The following is a 19,434-nucleotide window of genomic DNA, read 5'->3' as shown; positions in this document are numbered from 1 at the left end:
GTATCGGCCCCAGTTCGACACCCCCGGATCAACCCCAGGCGACCAAGAATCTCAGGCCGCGACACTGAGCGCGGAGGACTTCGAGGTGGAAGAAACGCCCACCGAGCCGCCTTCTAGGAGCGGGAGGGGGAAGGCGCCGGCGTCGTCGGCTGCGACTGATACGGGTTCCGATGAGAGGCCGAAGCGGGTAAGGACTACTTACACTCTGCAAGAGTCCGAGCTGATAGCCGACTGCTGGGCGGACACGTCACAGGACGCGGAGCGCAGCAACTACCAGACTGAGATCATATTCTGGGAGCGGATTGCCGCGAAGTACAGGAGCCACAAGACTGCCTCAATGAAGGACCATGGCAGCGAGGCGATCCGTCGGCATTGGGAGCGCCTCATGAGGGACTGCGGGCACTTCAACGGTATTTATTCTAACTTGATGACTCACATGACGAGTGGCCAGAACGAGCACATGGTCCGAGATGAGGCCATCCGGATGTATAGTAGCCAGTACTTGTCGACGAAGGGCTTCAAGTATTGGAACATCTACGATAAGCTGAAGGATCTCCCCAAATTCCGGACGGGAATGCACGACGCGCTGCACGGGAAATCGGTGCGCTCGCGACTTAGCGTTTCGGAGAGCGAGGGGAGCGCGGCCCACATCGACTTGAGTGGGGATGGTCCGCACGAGCGCCCGGAGGGAGTGAAGAAGGCGAAGGGGAGGCGGAAGGGGAAGGGCGCAACGTCGGAAGTCGCGTCGGAATCCGTCATCGACTTAGAAAAAGCCACTTATTCGAGCAATGTCGCCAATCTGACCCAGATGTACACGCTGTACTTCACCGGCGGCGGGACCCCTGAAGAAAAGGCGGCCCTCTGGAAATGCATCCAACACCTGCAGAGTACGCTGGGGCTCGATCCCGACGCCCCTCCGGCCCCTCCGTCTTAGATTTTTTTTTTTTAAATCTTTGTTTATTTGCGTTTTTTATTTGTAGTTTTTTTTTTCTCGTTGTATTATATTTTCCAATGATTAATACAACGATGAATTGTTCATTATTAGTCTATTTATTAAATACATTTGTAGGGAAAATTAAATAATATAAAAAATAATGATGTAAAAATGAAATGTTGAGTTAGGGAGAAATAAGGGAGAAATAAGGGAGAAACCAATGTAGCACTTGGCTAAAAACTGGGGATAAATTTTGGTGCTGATGTGGCGCTGATGTGGCAGGAGTTAGGGAGAAATAAGGGAGTTTTTAGGGAACTCCATTGGGAGTGCTCTTATCCACTAAACCGCCTAAACTTGAGATCTCTCATTCTAGTCTTCTAAAAAACAAAAACATTTGAAATAAAAAAATATGATCAACCATAGTTATGTGCAATGATACACTTGTAAAAGGAATAAAGAACAATATAGAAATTTGAATTAATGTCCATACCAAAAAATCATTTAATTTATCCCGAGCAGTATGTAACAATCAGAGACACGACATGTGATTGAAACAAATACGAAAAAGTGTACTTGTAAATAAGTAATAATATTACGGTAAGTATCATAAAAATAAGACTTTATTACCCCAAGTGTCAGAGCTAAATATGGGTTGTTTCATCCAACCAAGTGAAAGAAAGTGGTTGAAAGCTTGAGAAAGATGTTTCAAAATTTATGCTCTTTTGCCTGCAAATTTCTATTGATTATTTATCATAGGTGAGGTATATTATGATTGATCTGTGATTAGAAATATCTTCCTGATAATTACTTTATTTAAGTTGTACTATCATACATAATTATAAATTAAGTCTAAATTAATATACTGAGTATATTACAAGGAATTTCAAATATTTACCCAATAACCAAATAACAAAACTAACTAGACCACTTTCAGGGCAACAGAATTGTTTCCACTTTTTCGTTGCGAAAGAGTTACCTTTATTCAAAGTATTTTTTTAATTCGATCACTTTAAAATATTTCACCTTTTTAGTTTTTAATTAGTATAGTCAACTTCTTAATTAGGGGATAATATTTTAATATAACTAGGGTTTACTATTATCTTTCTTTTTAAAAATTTAGCTAATCGTTTTATTTATGGAGTAATATAATTAAGATATATGATCAGGGTTCCTATACATTCTTGTAATTGGATTTATAGTTACTTTGGTTTCCATCAGTAATTACAGAACAAAAGAAATTAAAGGAAACAAATTGAGCAAAAACGTCATAGTAATTTTTGGAAGAAATGTGCGTAAGCGTAACATGCGTTGCCCCTTCGAGCTAGGTTATCATACCTTGACCCCCAAAAAATTAAATTAATCAATTGTTACGTTTTTAGCACCAAATCAAATTTCCAAAATGATTAAAATACATAGGTTACATTTGAGCCTAGCTAATTTTAATTGGAAGAAATGGAATTTCAATTGATATTTTTTTTGTCGAAGTGGGATCGGAATAGAATTATCATACGTCAATCAACATGAAATTAAAGCTTAACTATCCTTTAATATTTCAACGATCGAATCAAGTACAGCCCTTTTTTCAACATGAAATGAAAGCTAAAATGATGGGAGATGCCTTATTTTTTATTACTAGTACATTTTTTTTATTGGTATGTATATTAGAGAACTTTACACAATGTAAAATGATTGAGTTACACTCTACATATATACACTCTCACATAATAAGGTATCTCGAACACCATACTTATTAATTAAAACAAAATCTCTTACAAATTAAGTTGTTTGAAAATATTGATTTATATACAAGACACAATTAATAGTTAGCACAACTCATTGCCGGCCTCGTGGGCTTTATAAACCGTCACCCCCCTTAACTAGAATTTTTCTCATCATAAACGCTTTAGTCATGTTATCACAAACTTGGAGTGTAGTGCTGAAATAAGTGAATGAATGATAATGATAGTGTAAAAGTTTGCTTTATCACAAACAACACTAATAAATTGTTTTAATTATGGTTTCCAAAATTAGACATACATAAAATTAACTCGGAGTATTACTAATAGTGCGAAAATCAATCAAAGCCGCAATCCTTGAAAATTACTTGTATATGATTATTTATATGCATTTAATATGTCGCGGCCCAAATTCTATTAGGGTGCGTTTGGAACACGGAATTGGAATTGAATTGGAATTGGAATTCTATGGAATTGAATTGGATGGAATTGAATTCTAATTCAATTCCAAATCCCCTGTTTGGTATTATTACAGAATTGATATAGAATTGTATTATAATTCCAAATCCATTGTTTGGTAACTTAAAAAATTAACATAGATTTGGAATTAGTTTGATTATTTTTAAAATAACATTCACTTTGAACAAAATACTATATATTATTTTTTATTATCTTTTGATAATTACTTTTGCATTCATTTTGAACAATATACTATATATGCATTAACTTAAATCTATACTTTTTTTATATACCTTTAGGTATATAAAATAGATTGAAACTTGTTTACTAGAACATACCTTTAGGTACTATGAATGGATAATTTCTAGTAAGTGCATCTCGTAATACTCTGCTATCTGCTGCAGATCCTTCCCATCCAGGTAAAATGTATGTAAAGCTCAAATCACGAGAACACACAGCCAAAACATTGGTTGTTATCCTACCCTTTCTATTCCTGTATCTTCCTTGATCATTCAATGGAACACTTACTTCAACGTGTGTTCCATCAAGTGCCCCGAGACAGTTCTACATCACGAAAGTACTAATTAATTAGTATAATTTAGATAGATTTACAAAAAAATAAACAAATAGAAAAATACTTACTTCAAACCAATCCCATTTTTCATCTTCGAAGCCATCCATGACTGTTTCTCGTTGGACAACATAATGACTTCCTAATTTTAGTATAGTATTTAATACTATATGGAAGTATCTACTAACAGTCTCTCCGGATCTAATGAAATCAAAGCCGACTTTACGGTTTGTTAAATTAAAAGAGATGACATATAGAAACATGGCTACTACTTCTTCAACCGTGATATTTCTTGTGGTTTTCAAACCTATCTCTTTTAGCTTAAAACATAGCACAGTAAAGCAATGCCTAGTCAATCTAAGTTGTTCCTTACAAGTTCTGTCACTTCCATAATAGAGCCGTCTTACATATAACTCGCGTGCTATGGAAAAGTCAAGGCTGGGCTCTTTCACCATGTGTTGTTCATGCCATTGAAAGACTAATGTAGCAAATTTCACAACTTGAAGAATAGTGAACACCTTAGTCGAAGAACTCTCATCGTCACTTCCATCACCGGAGTCATACTCTTGAATATCCATGTACTAAAGTTAAAAGATAGTGAAAACTTATAAGCTATAACATTATCACATTCTAACCATAATATAAACAACAACCATGACAAAAAAATTGAGGAAAAATGAGAAATATGAGGTATATGGCAGCAGATGTAACTTTAAACACTTGATCAAGCATACAACTTCCATTAAAAACTTATATAGCTTCATTATAAACAAATTTCGAAAATAAAACAATTGAAAAGCAACATATAATGCTAGCCCCCTTTTATATGTGAAACTGCTGCCTGTGTGGACAGCCAGAATCCCACCTCAATTTTAAAAAAAGAAGCAAATAAATCAACAGATTAGCAAGGAAAAGCAATAAATTAAGGAAAATGGGCCACGATAACTCTTCTTCCCAATGATAAAACCGATTCCACAACTTAAAGAAAGAGCTAAAATTCCAAAATAAGCCAATCTTGAAATTCTCGAGATAACAATCTACAGTCCCTTTATCCATTTCCAGACCCCAGTTCATTATAAAATTCTCAAGATAACATTCAATAACTTCAAAAAAATGCATTCTTTACCAATTTCATAAAAAAAGAAGTAGAAAAAAATCACACAGCAGTTCCAATTTCTCCAAAACTCATCAGCATTACACGAGCAAGAAATAGAAAACTTTAGCATATTTTATCCGAATCAAACAACGTCAACTAAATCCTGTTGTTGTTCTTAATGTGCACACATGAGAAACACAGTATAATATGGAGTATGATTTACAATTCCTGGATTTTCTCATTGTAAAGTAATAGGCCACATAGTAGATATAAATTGAAGTAATAGTACCATAGCAACCGAGAGAAGAAAATGACTTCTTGTGAGGATTACATCATTAGCCAATACATACAGAATACAATCCAGTAGAGTTACATCAAACTAAACCTAGACAAGATAATGTCACTGTTTGATCAAAACGACTGCAAGGGTAATAATCCAATTTGTAACTAGTAAACTAAACATATACTACAATTCACATTACTGAAGAAAGATAAAATCCAAGTAAAGCTTATAGCCATGCTTGCATATTCTAAAATCCAAGTAAGTCATAAATATATATTGCTAAAGAAAAACGTATAAACAGATACAAAGTTAACCAATAACTCCAGATAAAGAAAGACCTACAATTCAACTACATTTTTAATTTGGCAAAACTTTCATCACAGAATTAAAACGGTAAAGGTTGCAAAAGGGATATACCTGGTGTTTGGTTAAACAGCGACGGATAGCGCGAGTCTTCTTAGGGCGAAGATCGAGAGACAGATACTTTTTGTTCTTGTAGGCTTCTCTGAGAGCGGATTTCTGCTTCTGCTTCTACAATTTTATCAAAGTTGTAGTTGCTGAGAGTAGGTCTCTGACATCGAAGACATCGAACCTGAATTTTCACTCCTTATGAGACTCACCTTACCACAATTAGCACACGAGAGTCGAAACAACCCAAAAGCCAAAAAATTAACCATAGCTAACAACTACAATTGAGATCTGAAAAAATTAACCCAGATAGAAACCCAAAACCCAAAAACGTCGGCTAAGATAAAATCCAAAACGTACAATCGAGATCTGAAATTTTTTTGGAAGATTAAATTTTTTTTTTGAGATTTAACAGTAAATACAAATTCGCAAATTCAAATGCAAAAACGAGAAAATACGCACCATGAATCTGAACTTTTGATTGGGAATAATTCTTGTGAACAGCGATAGAGCAACGATGGAGGCAGATCTGCAGAGAAGGGAAGAGTCGAGAGAGAAGGGAAGAGTCGCGAGAGAGAAGAAGAGGCGGAGAGAGTGGGGGAAAAAATTATGACCCGGTTTTTTATTTTGACCCGAATTAGATCCGCGTGTTTTTTAAGTTTGACCCGGAAATTGAGATTTTAGAATTCGAATTCTTTTATTGAGGTGTAGAATTGAAATTATAGAATTGAAAATTTTGGAATTATAATTCAATTCTAATTCTATAACTTTTTGTGTTACCAAACAATGGAATTGGAATTGGAGACTCCAATTCCAATTCCATAGCTCCAATTCCATGTTCCCAAACACACCCTTAAGTATTTTAATATGCTTTTACTTGATTTAATTTGTCGCTTCAAAACACCAAACCATGGACATATTTTTGTGTAATTATGACTACTGGTATAGTGCATACATGTCCAATGGCTACACTTAAGTAAGCACTTATTATTTTATGATCATTACTTCACTTATTATTTTATGATCATTACTTTAATTAAATTATATATGACACTGGGTGCTTAAGTATTAAGATACCCATGTACTATCAAATATGTTTAGGCAAACACTTGAATGAGGGATATTCCTCATATACTATGTTTAAAAAATGTTTGAGCTTATATACAAACATCCATATTGATCTAATCATTTTACCTCCAACATTAATTCATATTAAGTTGTTAATGGCTTAGTGCTGTTGATTTTCTTGGTTAATTCATATATTCTTGGACGCCACTCTCCTATTAACATTAGTTTTGGAATGGATGGAGAAGTCCGCAACATCTTTTACTATAGTTTTTTTTTTATATAAAAAGAAGGTTGCACATTTCATCTCGAAAAAATACTCTAAACTTATATATAATATTTTTATTCTTAATAATAATTTTTTTAATTTTACATTTTTACTTGGAATATGAATCACGCCAAATTAGCTTAAATGTCAAGGGCTTTGGGATATGCCAAAGTTACAATCTTCATTTTTCAATAATAAATTTTGTTTGTACTCATGGTGAATTGCAAGGAACATTGACCAAGTCCATCATATAATCATGATAATTGGACATTTTTTAGTTTTGGTAATTTCATCCTTTAAATACTAGTACTTAATTTAATTTTGATGCTTTATCAAATGTCATAGAAAAAATTTAGATAGAATTACACAAAAACAAACAAGTATCTTTGAAAAATATGTAACATTATTATCTTTATAAAATGAACATTGCATACTTTCATGAGTGTATGTACATATAGAAAAGTCCTAGGTTGTTATTCATAGTAGTTACGAATCCATCGCAATAGAATTGTAAATTATATATAAAAGCCATAGACGTGTAGCAACAATATATGAATATAACCATACAAACTCCATTTATCTTTACTTTTTCTTAAAAAAATCAATAGAATAATAATCTTCCTTTAATCTAGTATACTAACATGAGTAGTTTGTTTACACGACAGTTAATGAATGGTATTAAATTCCGAACCTACCTTTATTCAACTAGTCTACCACGTTTGCGTTTAAATCTTAACTCCTCTCCTCTATAAACTTGACTACCCACCCTCATCACTCCTCTGCATTCAATAACTTGCTGCTGAGCGACAGAAACCAAAACAAAAAAAAGAAAAAGAAACAGAATAATGGCAACAACTACACCAGAAAAATCCCTCCCCATCCCTCCCCTCAAAACCCACAAACTCTTCTTCCTCTCCCAGATTTCCCTCAGGCTCTTCGCCGCCGCCGCCACTCTCGCCGCCGCATGGATCATGCTCACCGCCAAACAATCCTCCGTCGTCTTCGGCATCCAAGTCGACGCCCGCTACTCCTACTCCCCCACTTTCAAGTAAGACATCATTTTCTGTGTGTGAGTTGACCGAGCAGTAGAGAGTAGAGAGGTTGATAATGCCTAATAAGGCCAAAGGTCTCAGGTTCGAGTCCTCCATGGCGCGACCTTTAAATTTATGTTCATTTAACCATTAATTAAAAAAAAAGTAAGACATCATTTCCATTTAATCAACAATTGATAACAAGCGTTTCTCAGGTTTTTCGCGTACACGAATCTCATCGTGTGCGCCCTGACGATCCTGTCGCTGTTCTTCGCCTACATCGGCAACAAGGCCGTGGATCCGGCTTACCACTTCTACATTTTCCTGCATGATTTGGTAATGTTGGATTACTTTTAGTGATAAATCAGGTTTAATTTTTAATTTGGTGGCGCAGATGGTGACGATGCTGCTGATGGCGGCGTGCGCGGCAGCGACTGCGGTGGGGTACGTGGGGAAGTACGGCAACAGCCACGCTGGATGGGTGGCGATCTGCGGCTACTTTGGAAAATTCTGCCACAAGGCTACTGCTGCTTCGTCCATTTCGTATTTGGCTCTTGTTGTGTACCTCATTCTCACTGTCCTCTCTGCCAACAAGGCTCGCCATATCGTCGTTTGATTGAACCTATGTATGTATGTATGTATTTGCAAATTTAAGTTTATTTAGGAGATGATTTCAACATATATTATACTACTAGGTCCTAGGAGTACTTATTAAGATATGAAGTATATGTAGTTTGTTATGTTAATGCTAAGTAGTGTTTGTTTTGACTCTGAAGAAACATGAGAATGAATTATTTGCCATAGAATTGATCAGTGTATGAATGGTTCATAAGACACAAATTAAATTTGTACGGTTAGGTTAGATACAAAATTATCTAGTTTATCATCAAAGTACATACTCAACTTGGAGATGTTCGTATCATGTAGAAATGGGAATTTCAATAAAAATCTTTAAAATTAAGTTCAAAAACATAACTAACTTGCACCACAGCACTTTAGTACAAGCTGAAAATTTTGAAACCACAATGTCCATTTCACAATTTAAATAATATTCGTATAAGAAAAACAATGTACTAATAGAAATTAGAAATTAGTATGGGCTACTAACAATAGTGCAACAGCCCATAACTTTAAAGTAATATGTGGGCTGTCAGAAACTTAAATTACAAACAAAAATGAAGGAATTATTTTTCCCCATTAGGACCGATTAATAGTATTCTATTGGATTCAAGTTCATGCATGTATGGTCCTAAGTCCTAACTCCTTACTATTTGTGCAATTCTACATCCATCACAATACATTGTCTAAATTTGTCCCCCCCGGGATAGTAGAATGTAGAAAAGAACGAAATAGATTTGTTGGGAAATGATTCAAATGAATGATGATTGGTGTGGATGGTTAAGGAACTGAATTACTAATATCTGAACAGAGTGGTTGTGGCATAGATTTACCATAATACTGTAATAAATACTACTCCTTCACAAAAAATAATCTTATTTTATCATTTTAAAATGTCCAAATAAAATAGTCTTATTTAATAAATATAAACTAGTATCTCATATTTTACCCACATTTTCTTCTATATCTCATGTTTTACTCATATTTTTCTCTTTTTCACTAAAATACATATAGTACTATTCCACAATTGGTCTGTTATTTTCGGTGGACTCAGGGATTATTGTACACATATTATTAATTTATTATGATAATAAAGTCTTAATAACATGTACTACAAATTACAAAACTAAGAAAGACAGCTCTATGATTCTTAAATGATAGGTTATGCAATTCTTGCCATCTCATATTGACCGCACCACACCGCGTCCATACTTTTTAAATGGTGCAATTCTTAATATATTATCACTTCACCAAATTAATTTTAGCAATCAAATGATGCAATACCAATTACTCCATGCCATTTAGGGATATTGGCCTCTAATATCATGAAATTTTCAAAAGATTAGATTTTTCCCGCGAATTTTTAAATTGGCAAATAATATTACAAACTTTGCCTGAGTTTATTATTTCCCAACAGCAAAATATTTTTGGCAAATAATACCGTGATGATGCAGATCTTTTTCGTAATTTATTGACAACAACAACTTCAAATTTTTCAATCTTTGAGGATAGTTTTTGTTGAAACACATCCTCCAAAATTGTTATTAAATCCATTAATATAGCCAAAATTTATTAACTGGTGGAAATAACGAATTCGGGTAAAGTTTGTGATATTACGTGCCAATTTAAAAATTCATGGAAATCTAACTTTTTAAAAGTTACTACATGATATTAGATCCAGTATCCCATTATTTAATACTCCCTCCGTTCCACAATAAGAGTTACTCTTATTATGAGCACGACTAGTGCATTGGAAAAGTTAGTGGAATATGAAACTCACTTTTTTATATTGGTTTTATAACAGAATGTGAGTGAAGTGAGTTAGTGGAACGTGTGACTCCTATTGTGGGGACGGATCAAAATGACAAAGTGTGACTCTTATTTTAGGACGGATGGAGTATCTTTTTAATATTCTTCTCTATATTTTTCATTAAAATTATCTTTATCAATTTTCTAATATAAAAATACTCCATTTTAGCAATTACCAAACTCTAAAACCTAAATGCAAACAATTTCAAAAAAATTATGAACTTGGCCGCTGCAGCCATCGGAAACTTGGACCACCTAAAGAGATGCCTTGATTGCACATGCAGCTGATGAAGAGAGATAGATACCTCTACACCTTCTCAACCAGACAATCAACCACAAACTGGCATTAAATTATTACCGATTGTAACTAATATAATACCACCTATAGTAAAATCTCAGTAGCTGAGCAATCATCGTATAATTATTTCTAGCTAAATATAAAATCCAAAGTCCACATCACACAACTAACCTCAATAAGATTGTCAGTGCCATAACATCACATATCTAGTTTCTTTTACAAAATCCATTGATAAACTAATGCTTCAGCAGTCATAAGTTGAAGCATACATATCATAAAATAGCATAGCATGATGGGACTTCCAAACTGCACAGATGCAGCCTGAGTTAAACGAATCGTTGGATCAACGAAGAGGACGAGCTCGAATGGCAAAGGGATTGCAGAACTAATAAGCTCAATTGAGTTTATTGTGATGAATACAAACAACTAATCATGTTAGTTATACAAGCACCACAAACTTTCATCAGCTAACCACAATTTTTTACTTTCCTACAACAAACTTCAACAACAGTTAATGAACAATGTGTAAGAAAACTAACAAAACAGAACCAAAAAATACAGACCAAATCAAACAAATAAATTAGTACTATTTTACAAAGAGATTGAGACACACATTTTCACCTCAAGAGCGGGTGAAGACTCGCCACAGCTTCCCACGTCCAAGGCTGTCGAGGAGCTTCTTAGCACCCTCGATATCCGCCTCCACGAGCTTCTGCAAGTGAGCAGAGGCGCCTGCCGCCACTATCTGCTTCTGGCATTTCTTGCTATACAGCAGCGATCCTAATATCGACATGACATGCTTCTTATCCAAGGTGTTTAGTGAAGGATTCAATAGCTGAACTGCAGAGATAATACCCCTCTCTTCCTTGCTGAAAATTCTCCTATTTCCAACATAACTCATGAGATTCGACAACAATTCAGCAGCGGCCTCCCTCTCCTCGACTGCCTTACCATCCAACATGCTCACGAGGTGAGGAATGCACCCCATTTCCCCCAATTCCTTCCTTGTTTTGGTATTGTAAGCCAAATGAGAGAGAGCTTTCGCAGCTGCGATTCTAACCCCTAAAATGCCACAGCTCAATACACCAACTAAGTGGCTGAGAAAGCCATCTGCAACGAGAAACTCAGCGATGTTTGGACACGAAGCCATTGCTCTCACCATCTCCACAACTACCTCCAGACTTTGAGCAGAAGGGGCAGAGTTCCAGATATCTTTCAGCGTTTGAATTCCACCTTCCCGTGCAACGAGCAGCTTCAAATCATCGTCTCCAGCCACCAAATTGCACAAGCACCCAACCGCATTCTCCTGTGCCAATGCTGTACCTGAATTGCACAATGCCAGCAACATCAATACACTGTTTTCCTCGATGAAATTCTCCCTCACATCCTCGAAAACGGCTAGATTCCGCAGAACTCTAGCCGCCAGTGCCTGCGAATTGGGGGTTCCTTCTCGACAGATTTCCAACAGCGAAGAAATTCCCCCTCTCGATCCAATCGCCCTGGCGTTTTCCTTTGAATTGCTCAAAACCCTAAGCGCGATGCACGACTTCTCCTTGGCGTATACGCTCCCGGATTCGAGCACTCGCATCAAATTGTTCAGCAATACCAAACCCTCAGCCAGTAAATCGTGCTTGCTCGAATCCTCCGTCGAGATTCTGGCGATCGCGCTCACTGATTTCTCCTTCAATTCGGAGGAAGTGCTGCAATCGAGAAGGCGCACGAGCACCGGAATTATCCCCTGCGCCACCGCAATCAACAAATTCTTAGCGTCTTCCTGTAACAAACCAATCAGCGATTCTAGGGCGGAGCTTTTCGATTGGGCGGAACCGATCTGCAGCCGGGTCATCAAGTACCCGATTTCGGCCCGGACGGATTCTCTCCTGGCGGAGGACGAAAGAGCGAGCAAGCCGCTGTTGATGATTACTTGGAGATCGTTGGTGTGGGCATCGAGCTTGGCGGACAAGGAATCGACGTCGTTTTGGGTTTTGAGCTTGCCGGCGGCGGGAGTGGGGGAGTGGCAGAGTGAGGAGAGGGAGGCGGCGGAAGAGCACGTGGCGGAGATGGAGCGGAGGAGGTCTGAGGAGAGCGGGTTGTTGTTGTTGAGGTCGGAGAGGCGGTGGTGTAAAGATGTGAGCTTGGTGGTTATGAGCGACCATTTGCCCTTGAGGATTTGGACGCCGGAAATGGAGTCCAAGAGGGAGTGGAGCTGCTGCTGGATGTCGGTGACGGCTGATTTAATGGTGTCTTCTTCCTCATCCTTCATGGCGGCGGTGTGAATATGCCGGAAAATGGCGCAGAGGGAAAGCGTGGAATTGCCGATTTTCAGGAATATTCACAATTATTTACTCATCATTCTTACTATACTTTCTTTATATTTATATTAGTACTCCATTTAATTATATAAACGAATTCATAAATGAATCTCTTAGGTGGAGCAATAATTTTAGAGTAAGAGCATTGGCAGAAGAAAAGCTTGGTTTTACCAAGTGGGAAATATAGGATTTTAATCTACATCAACAAGAAGATTAATGAATTTAATTGTGTTGGAAAATGGAAATTAATTGTCAAGAGCTATTTAATGCTATAGTTTAATGAAATAAAAGAAAGCAAGGGGACGGCAACTCTTTCTAGAGTAGTTTTATTCACAACTCCACTGAATAAATACTCTCTCCGTCTTCGTATAAAGTGTCATTTCTTTCCGTCACAGAGTTTTAAGAATATTAGGAAAAATAAATAGAAAAAAAGTTAATGGAATAAATGTCTCAATTGTATGTACTAGTTTTAAATGATAACGAGACTCCTATTCATGGATAGAGGGAATAGGGAGTAAATTATTTTTCCAACCTTTAAAATATTTATTACTACTCCTTCCGTCTTAAAAAAGATGACTCATTTCCTTAAGTGATATGTGATTTTATAAAATTTTATCTTATGTGTTAAGAGCACTCCCACTGGCGACGGCGAAAATCCGGCGATTTTTCGCCGGATATCGCCGACTTATCGCCGGCCATTGGGAGGAGTTCGGCGATTGTTCGGCGAAATTCCTACCGATTTTACGCCAAGCGGCGTTTTAACGCCGGGCTATCGCCGGCCACTGTGGGGAGCTGTTCGGCGATTTTTCGGCGATGATCAATTTTTTTTTTTTTTTTTTTCCTCAACGGTCATATTCTAATTTCCACCCCTATAAATATTTCATCCTCTTCCTCCATTCATCACCCACAAACTTCATTCACACAAATTTTCAATCTTTTTGCTCTCCAACTTTATTAAATGAGTTCTGATTCATCGTCTCGTGCTCAGTCCGACGAGGAAATATCACATTCTTCTTCCGAAGAAGAGGTACCTCCCGCTCCCACCGGATGGGATGTAGCGGGTTTCGCCAACAACCCAATCAACAACTATATCTCCCGCTACATACAAAGCGAGATCGCTCGAATGCAGCAGCCACCCCCCCAACGGCCAATCCGCCGGCGGCGCCGATACATCCCTCGCAACCACACTGGTGCGCACGATCGGCTGTTCGCCGATTATTTCGCGGAGGAACCACGTTATCCGGCAGATGTATTTCGTCGCCGGTTCAGAATGCGCCGCTCCCTCTTCCTGCGCATTGTTAATGCGTTGTCCGCGCGTTACCCCGAGTTCCGGCTCCAGCGAGACGCAGCAGGGAAGCCCGGACTATCGCCCCTACAGAAATGCACTGTTGCCATCCGGCAGTTGGCATACGGAGGGTCCGCCGACATGTTCGATGAGTATCTGCAATGCGGCGAGACGACTGACAACGAGTGCCTGAATAATTTCTGTCAGGGCGTGCGAGAGATATTTGGGGAGCACTACCTTCGCTCGCCGGACGCAGCTGACTGCCAGTTCCTACTGGATTGGCACTGGAGGACCCACGGCTTTCCGGGGATGCTCGGCAACATCGACTGTATGCACTGGCAGTGGAAGAACTGCCCAACCGCGTGGCAAGGCCAGTTCACTACCGGCTACAAAGGTACGCATCCCACCATCATTCTTGAAGCCGTTGCCGACCAACGGCTTTGGATTTGGCATGCTTATTTTGGTATAGCCGGGTCGAACAACGACCTAAATGTTCTCAATTCCTCGCCCCTTTTCAACGAGCGGATCAACGGGTTAGGCCCCTCCATCGAATTCACGGCCAATGGCAATGTGCATAACATGGGGTACTACCTGGCTGACGGCATCTATCCGCAATGGCCCGTGTTTCTGAAGACGATCAGATGCCCACTCGGAGATAGAAGAAGGTATTTTGCGCGAGCGCAAGAGTCTGCGCGCAAGGATGTGGAGAGGGCATTTGGGGTGCTCCAATCGCGATTTGCACTGGTAAAGGGCCCGACGCGCTTTTTCTACCAGGGGGATATTGCCGATATCATGTATGCGTGCATCATCATGCATAACATGATCATCGATGATGAATACGAAGGCGTCCTCGACGTCACCAACGACCCAAGTGTTGCATCATCGAGTCACGGTGACTCAACCGAGTCCGCCCGCCAGGGTGTACCGCACAACGAACATGAACGGTTCCAGGCGTTCATGGACATACACCAGAAGGAGGCCCATCAAGCACTACAACACGATATCATCGAAGAATTGTGGGCAAATAGAAACCGCGCCCACCGCCCTTGAATTTTTTTTTTGATTTTTTTTTTCCATTCGTGTACTTTTTTTTTTTTTTAATTTTCTTCGTTGTAATGTGTACCCGTGTTTAATACAACGAACTTTATTACTATTATTTGTTTTATCTTATAAATTATAAGCTAGCTTTATTATATATAAAAATAAAACAATTAAATTAGTGATGAAGTAAAAATGAAATGTTGAGTTAGGGATAAATAAGGGAGAAATAAGGGAGAAACCATTGCAAAGGTGGGCTAAAAGTTAGCTAAAAACTGGGGATAAATTTTGGTGCTGATGTGGCGCTGATGTGGCAGGAGTTAGGGAGAAATAAGAGAATTTATCCCCAAACCATTGGGAGTGCTCTAAGTTGGGAGAATAAAGTAAGACATAGTGAATAGAATTAAAGATAAGAGATACTTTGTTTTCAATTATACTAATTCATTATTTTGATCGGAATAAATCAGAAAGAATAGTGAATATCTTCGATAAAATTGAGGAGTACTAGTTTTCCACCTTCACTAAAAATATGGAAATGAAATTGGAGGCAACAAAACAAGGCCAAAATGATTAATTTTCCTCATTGATTTTGTATATGATGCTTTTCATGTGGAGAAGAATATTTCGTCTGCCACTTTTATTCGTTTATATTTGCTGGAATTTATTCAATAAAACCATCTTAAATCTGGTGTAGCCATGTGTCAAAGATCATAGACCAAAAATACTACTACTAGTGCAGTGTATAAGAATATTTTCCGTCCTATAAAAATTGGTCATATTTATTTTTTCGTCCGTTCCATACAAATAGTCATATATCCATTTATGATAATCTTTTTCTTCTTTTTTTTTATCTTTTTATTTATGAGTCCACCATCCACTACACAATTTCAACTAATTTTTTTTCTTCTTTCTTACTTTTATCAAATTACACATGTGTCAACTCTAAATGATCAATTTCTATGGAACGGAGGGAGCAGTAAGTAACCTTAAACGAAGTCAATAGGATAGCAACTTGCAAGTGTGAATTGAGAGGGACGGCAAAATACGTACTCCTAGATAGGATTGATAATGTATTTCACAACAATTATTTGGTAAATATTTTTCATTTAAAAAATTACTCAAACTGTTCCACAATAAATATGCCATTTTTTATGGACACAGCATTTTTTAAGAGTTGTTTGACTTTATAAAAAAATAGGTTAATAAAATTAGTGGAATATAAATTTTATTTTATATGTTAATTTAATAATAAAATGTGAATAAAATAAGTTAGTATAATGTATTATAGTTTACAGGTCAAAAAAAAAAGTTTATTGATAGAAGAAAAAAGGAAAAATAAATAAAACATATAATGACGGATGAATGAAGTAGAGTAGTATTAATTCAGAGTGCAAAATGCATTAGATTTAGAAGTGTGCATGCATATATGGGTGTTCCAAATGCACTATATACTTTATTCACAATTTATACAAAGTTTGAGCTTGCTTTTCGTCGGAGGAGTAATTATTTTCTCATATAACGGTTTCCTTTAAGTTTAATAAAGTATAGCTTTTAGATTTTCGTTCCATTTTTGTGAATCCTAAATTATTCTATCCTAGTATCATAAACATAAAGTGCATTTCTTAAATCAACACTTTGTTTAAAAAAAGGGCGGGAAATGTGGATGATAAATTAGAAAAAGTGGGTATAAAATTGCATTAAGATAAAAGGGGTAGTGATAAAATACAAACTTATATATTGTACAAATTCAAAACTTCTCAACATAGCTTCAACACTGTTTCAATACAATATCAACATAGTGTAAAATTTCAAGATTTTAATGTCAACACAGTATCAACACAACATCAATCATTGACTACCGTTGAACATCTGTTGATATTTTTCTGTTGATGCTTTTTTGTGATCTATTGACATTTTTCAATGGTCCAGATCATAATTTTGAGTTTGTACAATATTTAGAGTTTTCATTTTATCAAAGATAAAAGATTGACAACTGTGGATAGGCTGGAATTTGTTCATCATATATTCCGCTAATTTTAGTCGCTTCATTCGAATAGCGAGTAGGACATATTTTAAAGATGGGAAATAGTAATTATTTTCGCGCAAATACAATTTTCAATAGTCATCACTTCACTTTATTAAGCGAACTAATAATTATTTAGTAAATTATAAGTTATTCACATTTGGTACCCAAATTAGAATGGCTTTCTTGCTAGTCAATTTGTAGGGCTGAACAAGATCCTCTCTCATAGGCGCTATTTGTGTAAATATGCGTCGTGGACCAATTATGCAGGCTTGAATAATGTGGAAGATAAGTTGTTGACCTATAAAATCAATAACGCATTGTTAATTAATAAAGTTCTATTTCTAATTAGCGATGATCGATTGGGGAATGCAGAACGAAGTAATTAACAATAATTCAATATATTTTCTTCCTTAATGTAGTACGAATAGCAGTTGTTTTAATTTTATTTCGCCGTATTCCATTATTGTAAACCTGGATAATTATAATTGCAGGCTCCTCTGTTGCTAACTGCACTGTCCCTGCTAACAAATCTGGATAATTACAATTATATATTGTATTTGGATGAAAATAAACAGCATATTAATTATATATTGGATAAGAGAAAATATATTGGACTTGTTGACTGTGTGATCTGCATATTAATTATATATTGTACAAAATAGCTAACCAATAAAATTGGCACAAAGTTTGCATACAAATTCCAAGAGAATACAAATCACAATTAAAATCGGTAATGTAGCTACTTCAATGAACACAGACATCTGATCCCATCATTTTCGTTTGTGAGAGAGAAAGTGCGTCAGATTGAGAGGAGAGACAAAGTCATTAGTTAAACACTCCATCAATTTGACACACTTTCTCTCTCACAAACGAAAATGATGGGATCAGATATCTGTGTTAATTGGAGTAGCTACAAATTTTAATTGTGATTTGTATTCTCTTGGAAGTTTGTATGCAAACTTTGTGCCAATTTTATTGGTTAGCTATCTTGTACAATATATAATTAATATGCAGATCATGCTATCAACAAGTCAATATATATTCTCTTTATCCAATATATAATTAATATACATTTCATTTTCATCCAATATATAATTACAATATATATTCTCTTTAATTAATATGCAGATCACACTACCAACAAGTCCACACATTTAAAAAGGATTGATTCTTGAAATGAAATGATAAAATAAAATTGTGTCATTTGGAGTTGACATTGTTTTCCAATTAGTGGACATAGGGATTGGCTTGTGGCATACTACAAGAATATAAGAAATACGAAAAATAGGTCAAATGGAAAATATGGTTTAAAAGCTTGGGGAATTTACATTATGAGATTTGTTAGACTTCGAATCTATTCCTTAGTTAGCATACAAAGAATTCACACACTCACCCACCCACCTCTCACAATCTCAATTTTACTCCCTCGGTCTTATAACAGGGAGTCACATTTGGTGTGAGCACGAGTTTTAAGAAATGTACTCCCTTTATCCGAAAATAAGAGTCCTGTTTTTTCATTTTAGTTTGTCCGCAAATAAGAGTCTTGATTCACTTTTGCCACAAATAATAGTAGGGTTTCATCTTCCACTAACTCATTCCACTCGCATTTCATTTAAAACTAATATATTCAAGTGAGACCCATATTCCACAAATATTTTTCCACCTACTTTTCTTAACATTTCTTAAAACCGTGTGCCGCCCATAAATGGGAATCCTAATGGCAGACGAAGGGAGTGAAAAATAGTGAATTGAAAAAGTTAGTGGAATATGTGGTCCACTTTTTTATATTGATTTTATAATAGAATATGAAGGAAACGAGTTAGTAGAATGTGAGGCGAATGAAGTATGTGGGATATACTTATTATTTATAGTAAAAGTGAAATGTGATTCTTATTATGGGACAAACCAAAATGACAATATGCAATTCTTATTATGGGATGGATGGAGCATATGTTACAGATTTTGGATTGAACTCAATTAAAGTTGACAACAAAAATATGGGTATGGTTGATTAGTCCCTCCTTCAAGCTGCAAGATTTTATTCCCTCCAAAAGATGAAAAACGTATTAGATTCATGTGACGAGGCACACTTTTTATCCACTAATTATCTATAAATACTTAATTTTTCATTTGCAATCAAATTCATCAATAAAAGAAGAGAGGTGTAGCATGAAAAAGAAGAGGGATGTTTAATATA

At 36.5% G+C, this 19,434-nt stretch overlaps 2 protein-coding genes and 1 long non-coding RNA gene across 3 annotated transcripts; 1 reads left to right on the top strand and 2 right to left on the bottom strand.

Moving 5' to 3' along the window:
- Nucleotides 1–3,467: 3,467 nt before the first annotated feature.
- LOC125209676 (uncharacterized) lies at nt 3,468–6,070 on the bottom strand. The gene is made up of 4 exons (XR_016136353.1): nt 5,950–6,070; nt 5,497–5,671; nt 3,772–4,281; nt 3,468–3,693 (listed from the first exon to the last, which is right to left on the bottom strand). It is a non-coding gene; the product is annotated as an uncharacterized LOC125209676 (long non-coding RNA).
- A 1,504-nt stretch (nt 6,071–7,574) lies between these two features.
- LOC125216594 (CASP-like protein 1F1) lies at nt 7,575–8,657 on the top strand. The gene is made up of 3 exons (XM_048118348.2): nt 7,575–7,868; nt 8,067–8,187; nt 8,246–8,657. Exons 1-3 carry the CDS (start codon nt 7,666–7,668, stop codon nt 8,465–8,467), a joined length of 546 nt encoding a protein of 181 aa, XP_047974305.1. The 5' UTR covers nt 7,575–7,665; the 3' UTR covers nt 8,468–8,657.
- Nucleotides 8,658–10,953: 2,296 nt separating this feature from the next.
- LOC125216196 (uncharacterized) lies at nt 10,954–12,995 on the bottom strand. Its single transcript, XM_048117853.2, has one exon. The coding sequence runs from the start codon at nt 12,837–12,839 to the stop codon at nt 11,199–11,201; it is 1,641 nt and encodes a 546-aa protein (XP_047973810.1). The 5' UTR covers nt 12,840–12,995; the 3' UTR covers nt 10,954–11,198.
- Nucleotides 12,996–19,434: the final 6,439 nt, after the last annotated feature.

The sequence above is a fragment of the Salvia hispanica genome, chromosome 3 (assembly GCF_029641045.1).
Source record: "Salvia hispanica isolate PSC_SH4W2 chromosome 3, Shi_PSC_v1, whole genome shotgun sequence".
NCBI lineage: Eukaryota > Viridiplantae > Streptophyta > Magnoliopsida > Lamiales > Lamiaceae > Salvia > Salvia hispanica.
The sequence above is the reverse complement of the archived record's forward strand: the minus strand, read 5'-3'. Positions and strand labels throughout refer to the sequence as shown.

What these genes read in the sequence shown, in the direction of transcription:
- LOC125216594 (XM_048118348.2), top strand. Translation starts at nt 7,666, where the DNA reads ATGGCAACAACTACACCAGAAAAATCCCTCCCCATCCCTCCCCTCAAA. An exon ending in TCCTACTCCCCCACTTTCAA is followed by an intron (nt 7,869 to 8,066) that starts GTAAGACATCAT and finishes AGCGTTTCTCAG; the next exon opens with GTTTTTCGCGTACACGAATC. An exon ending in ACATTTTCCTGCATGATTTG is followed by an intron (nt 8,188 to 8,245) that starts GTAATGTTGGAT and finishes TTGGTGGCGCAG; the next exon opens with ATGGTGACGATGCTGCTGAT.
- LOC125216196 (XM_048117853.2), bottom strand. Translation starts at nt 12,839, where the DNA reads ATGAAGGATGAGGAAGAAGACACCATTAAATCAGCCGTCACCGACATC.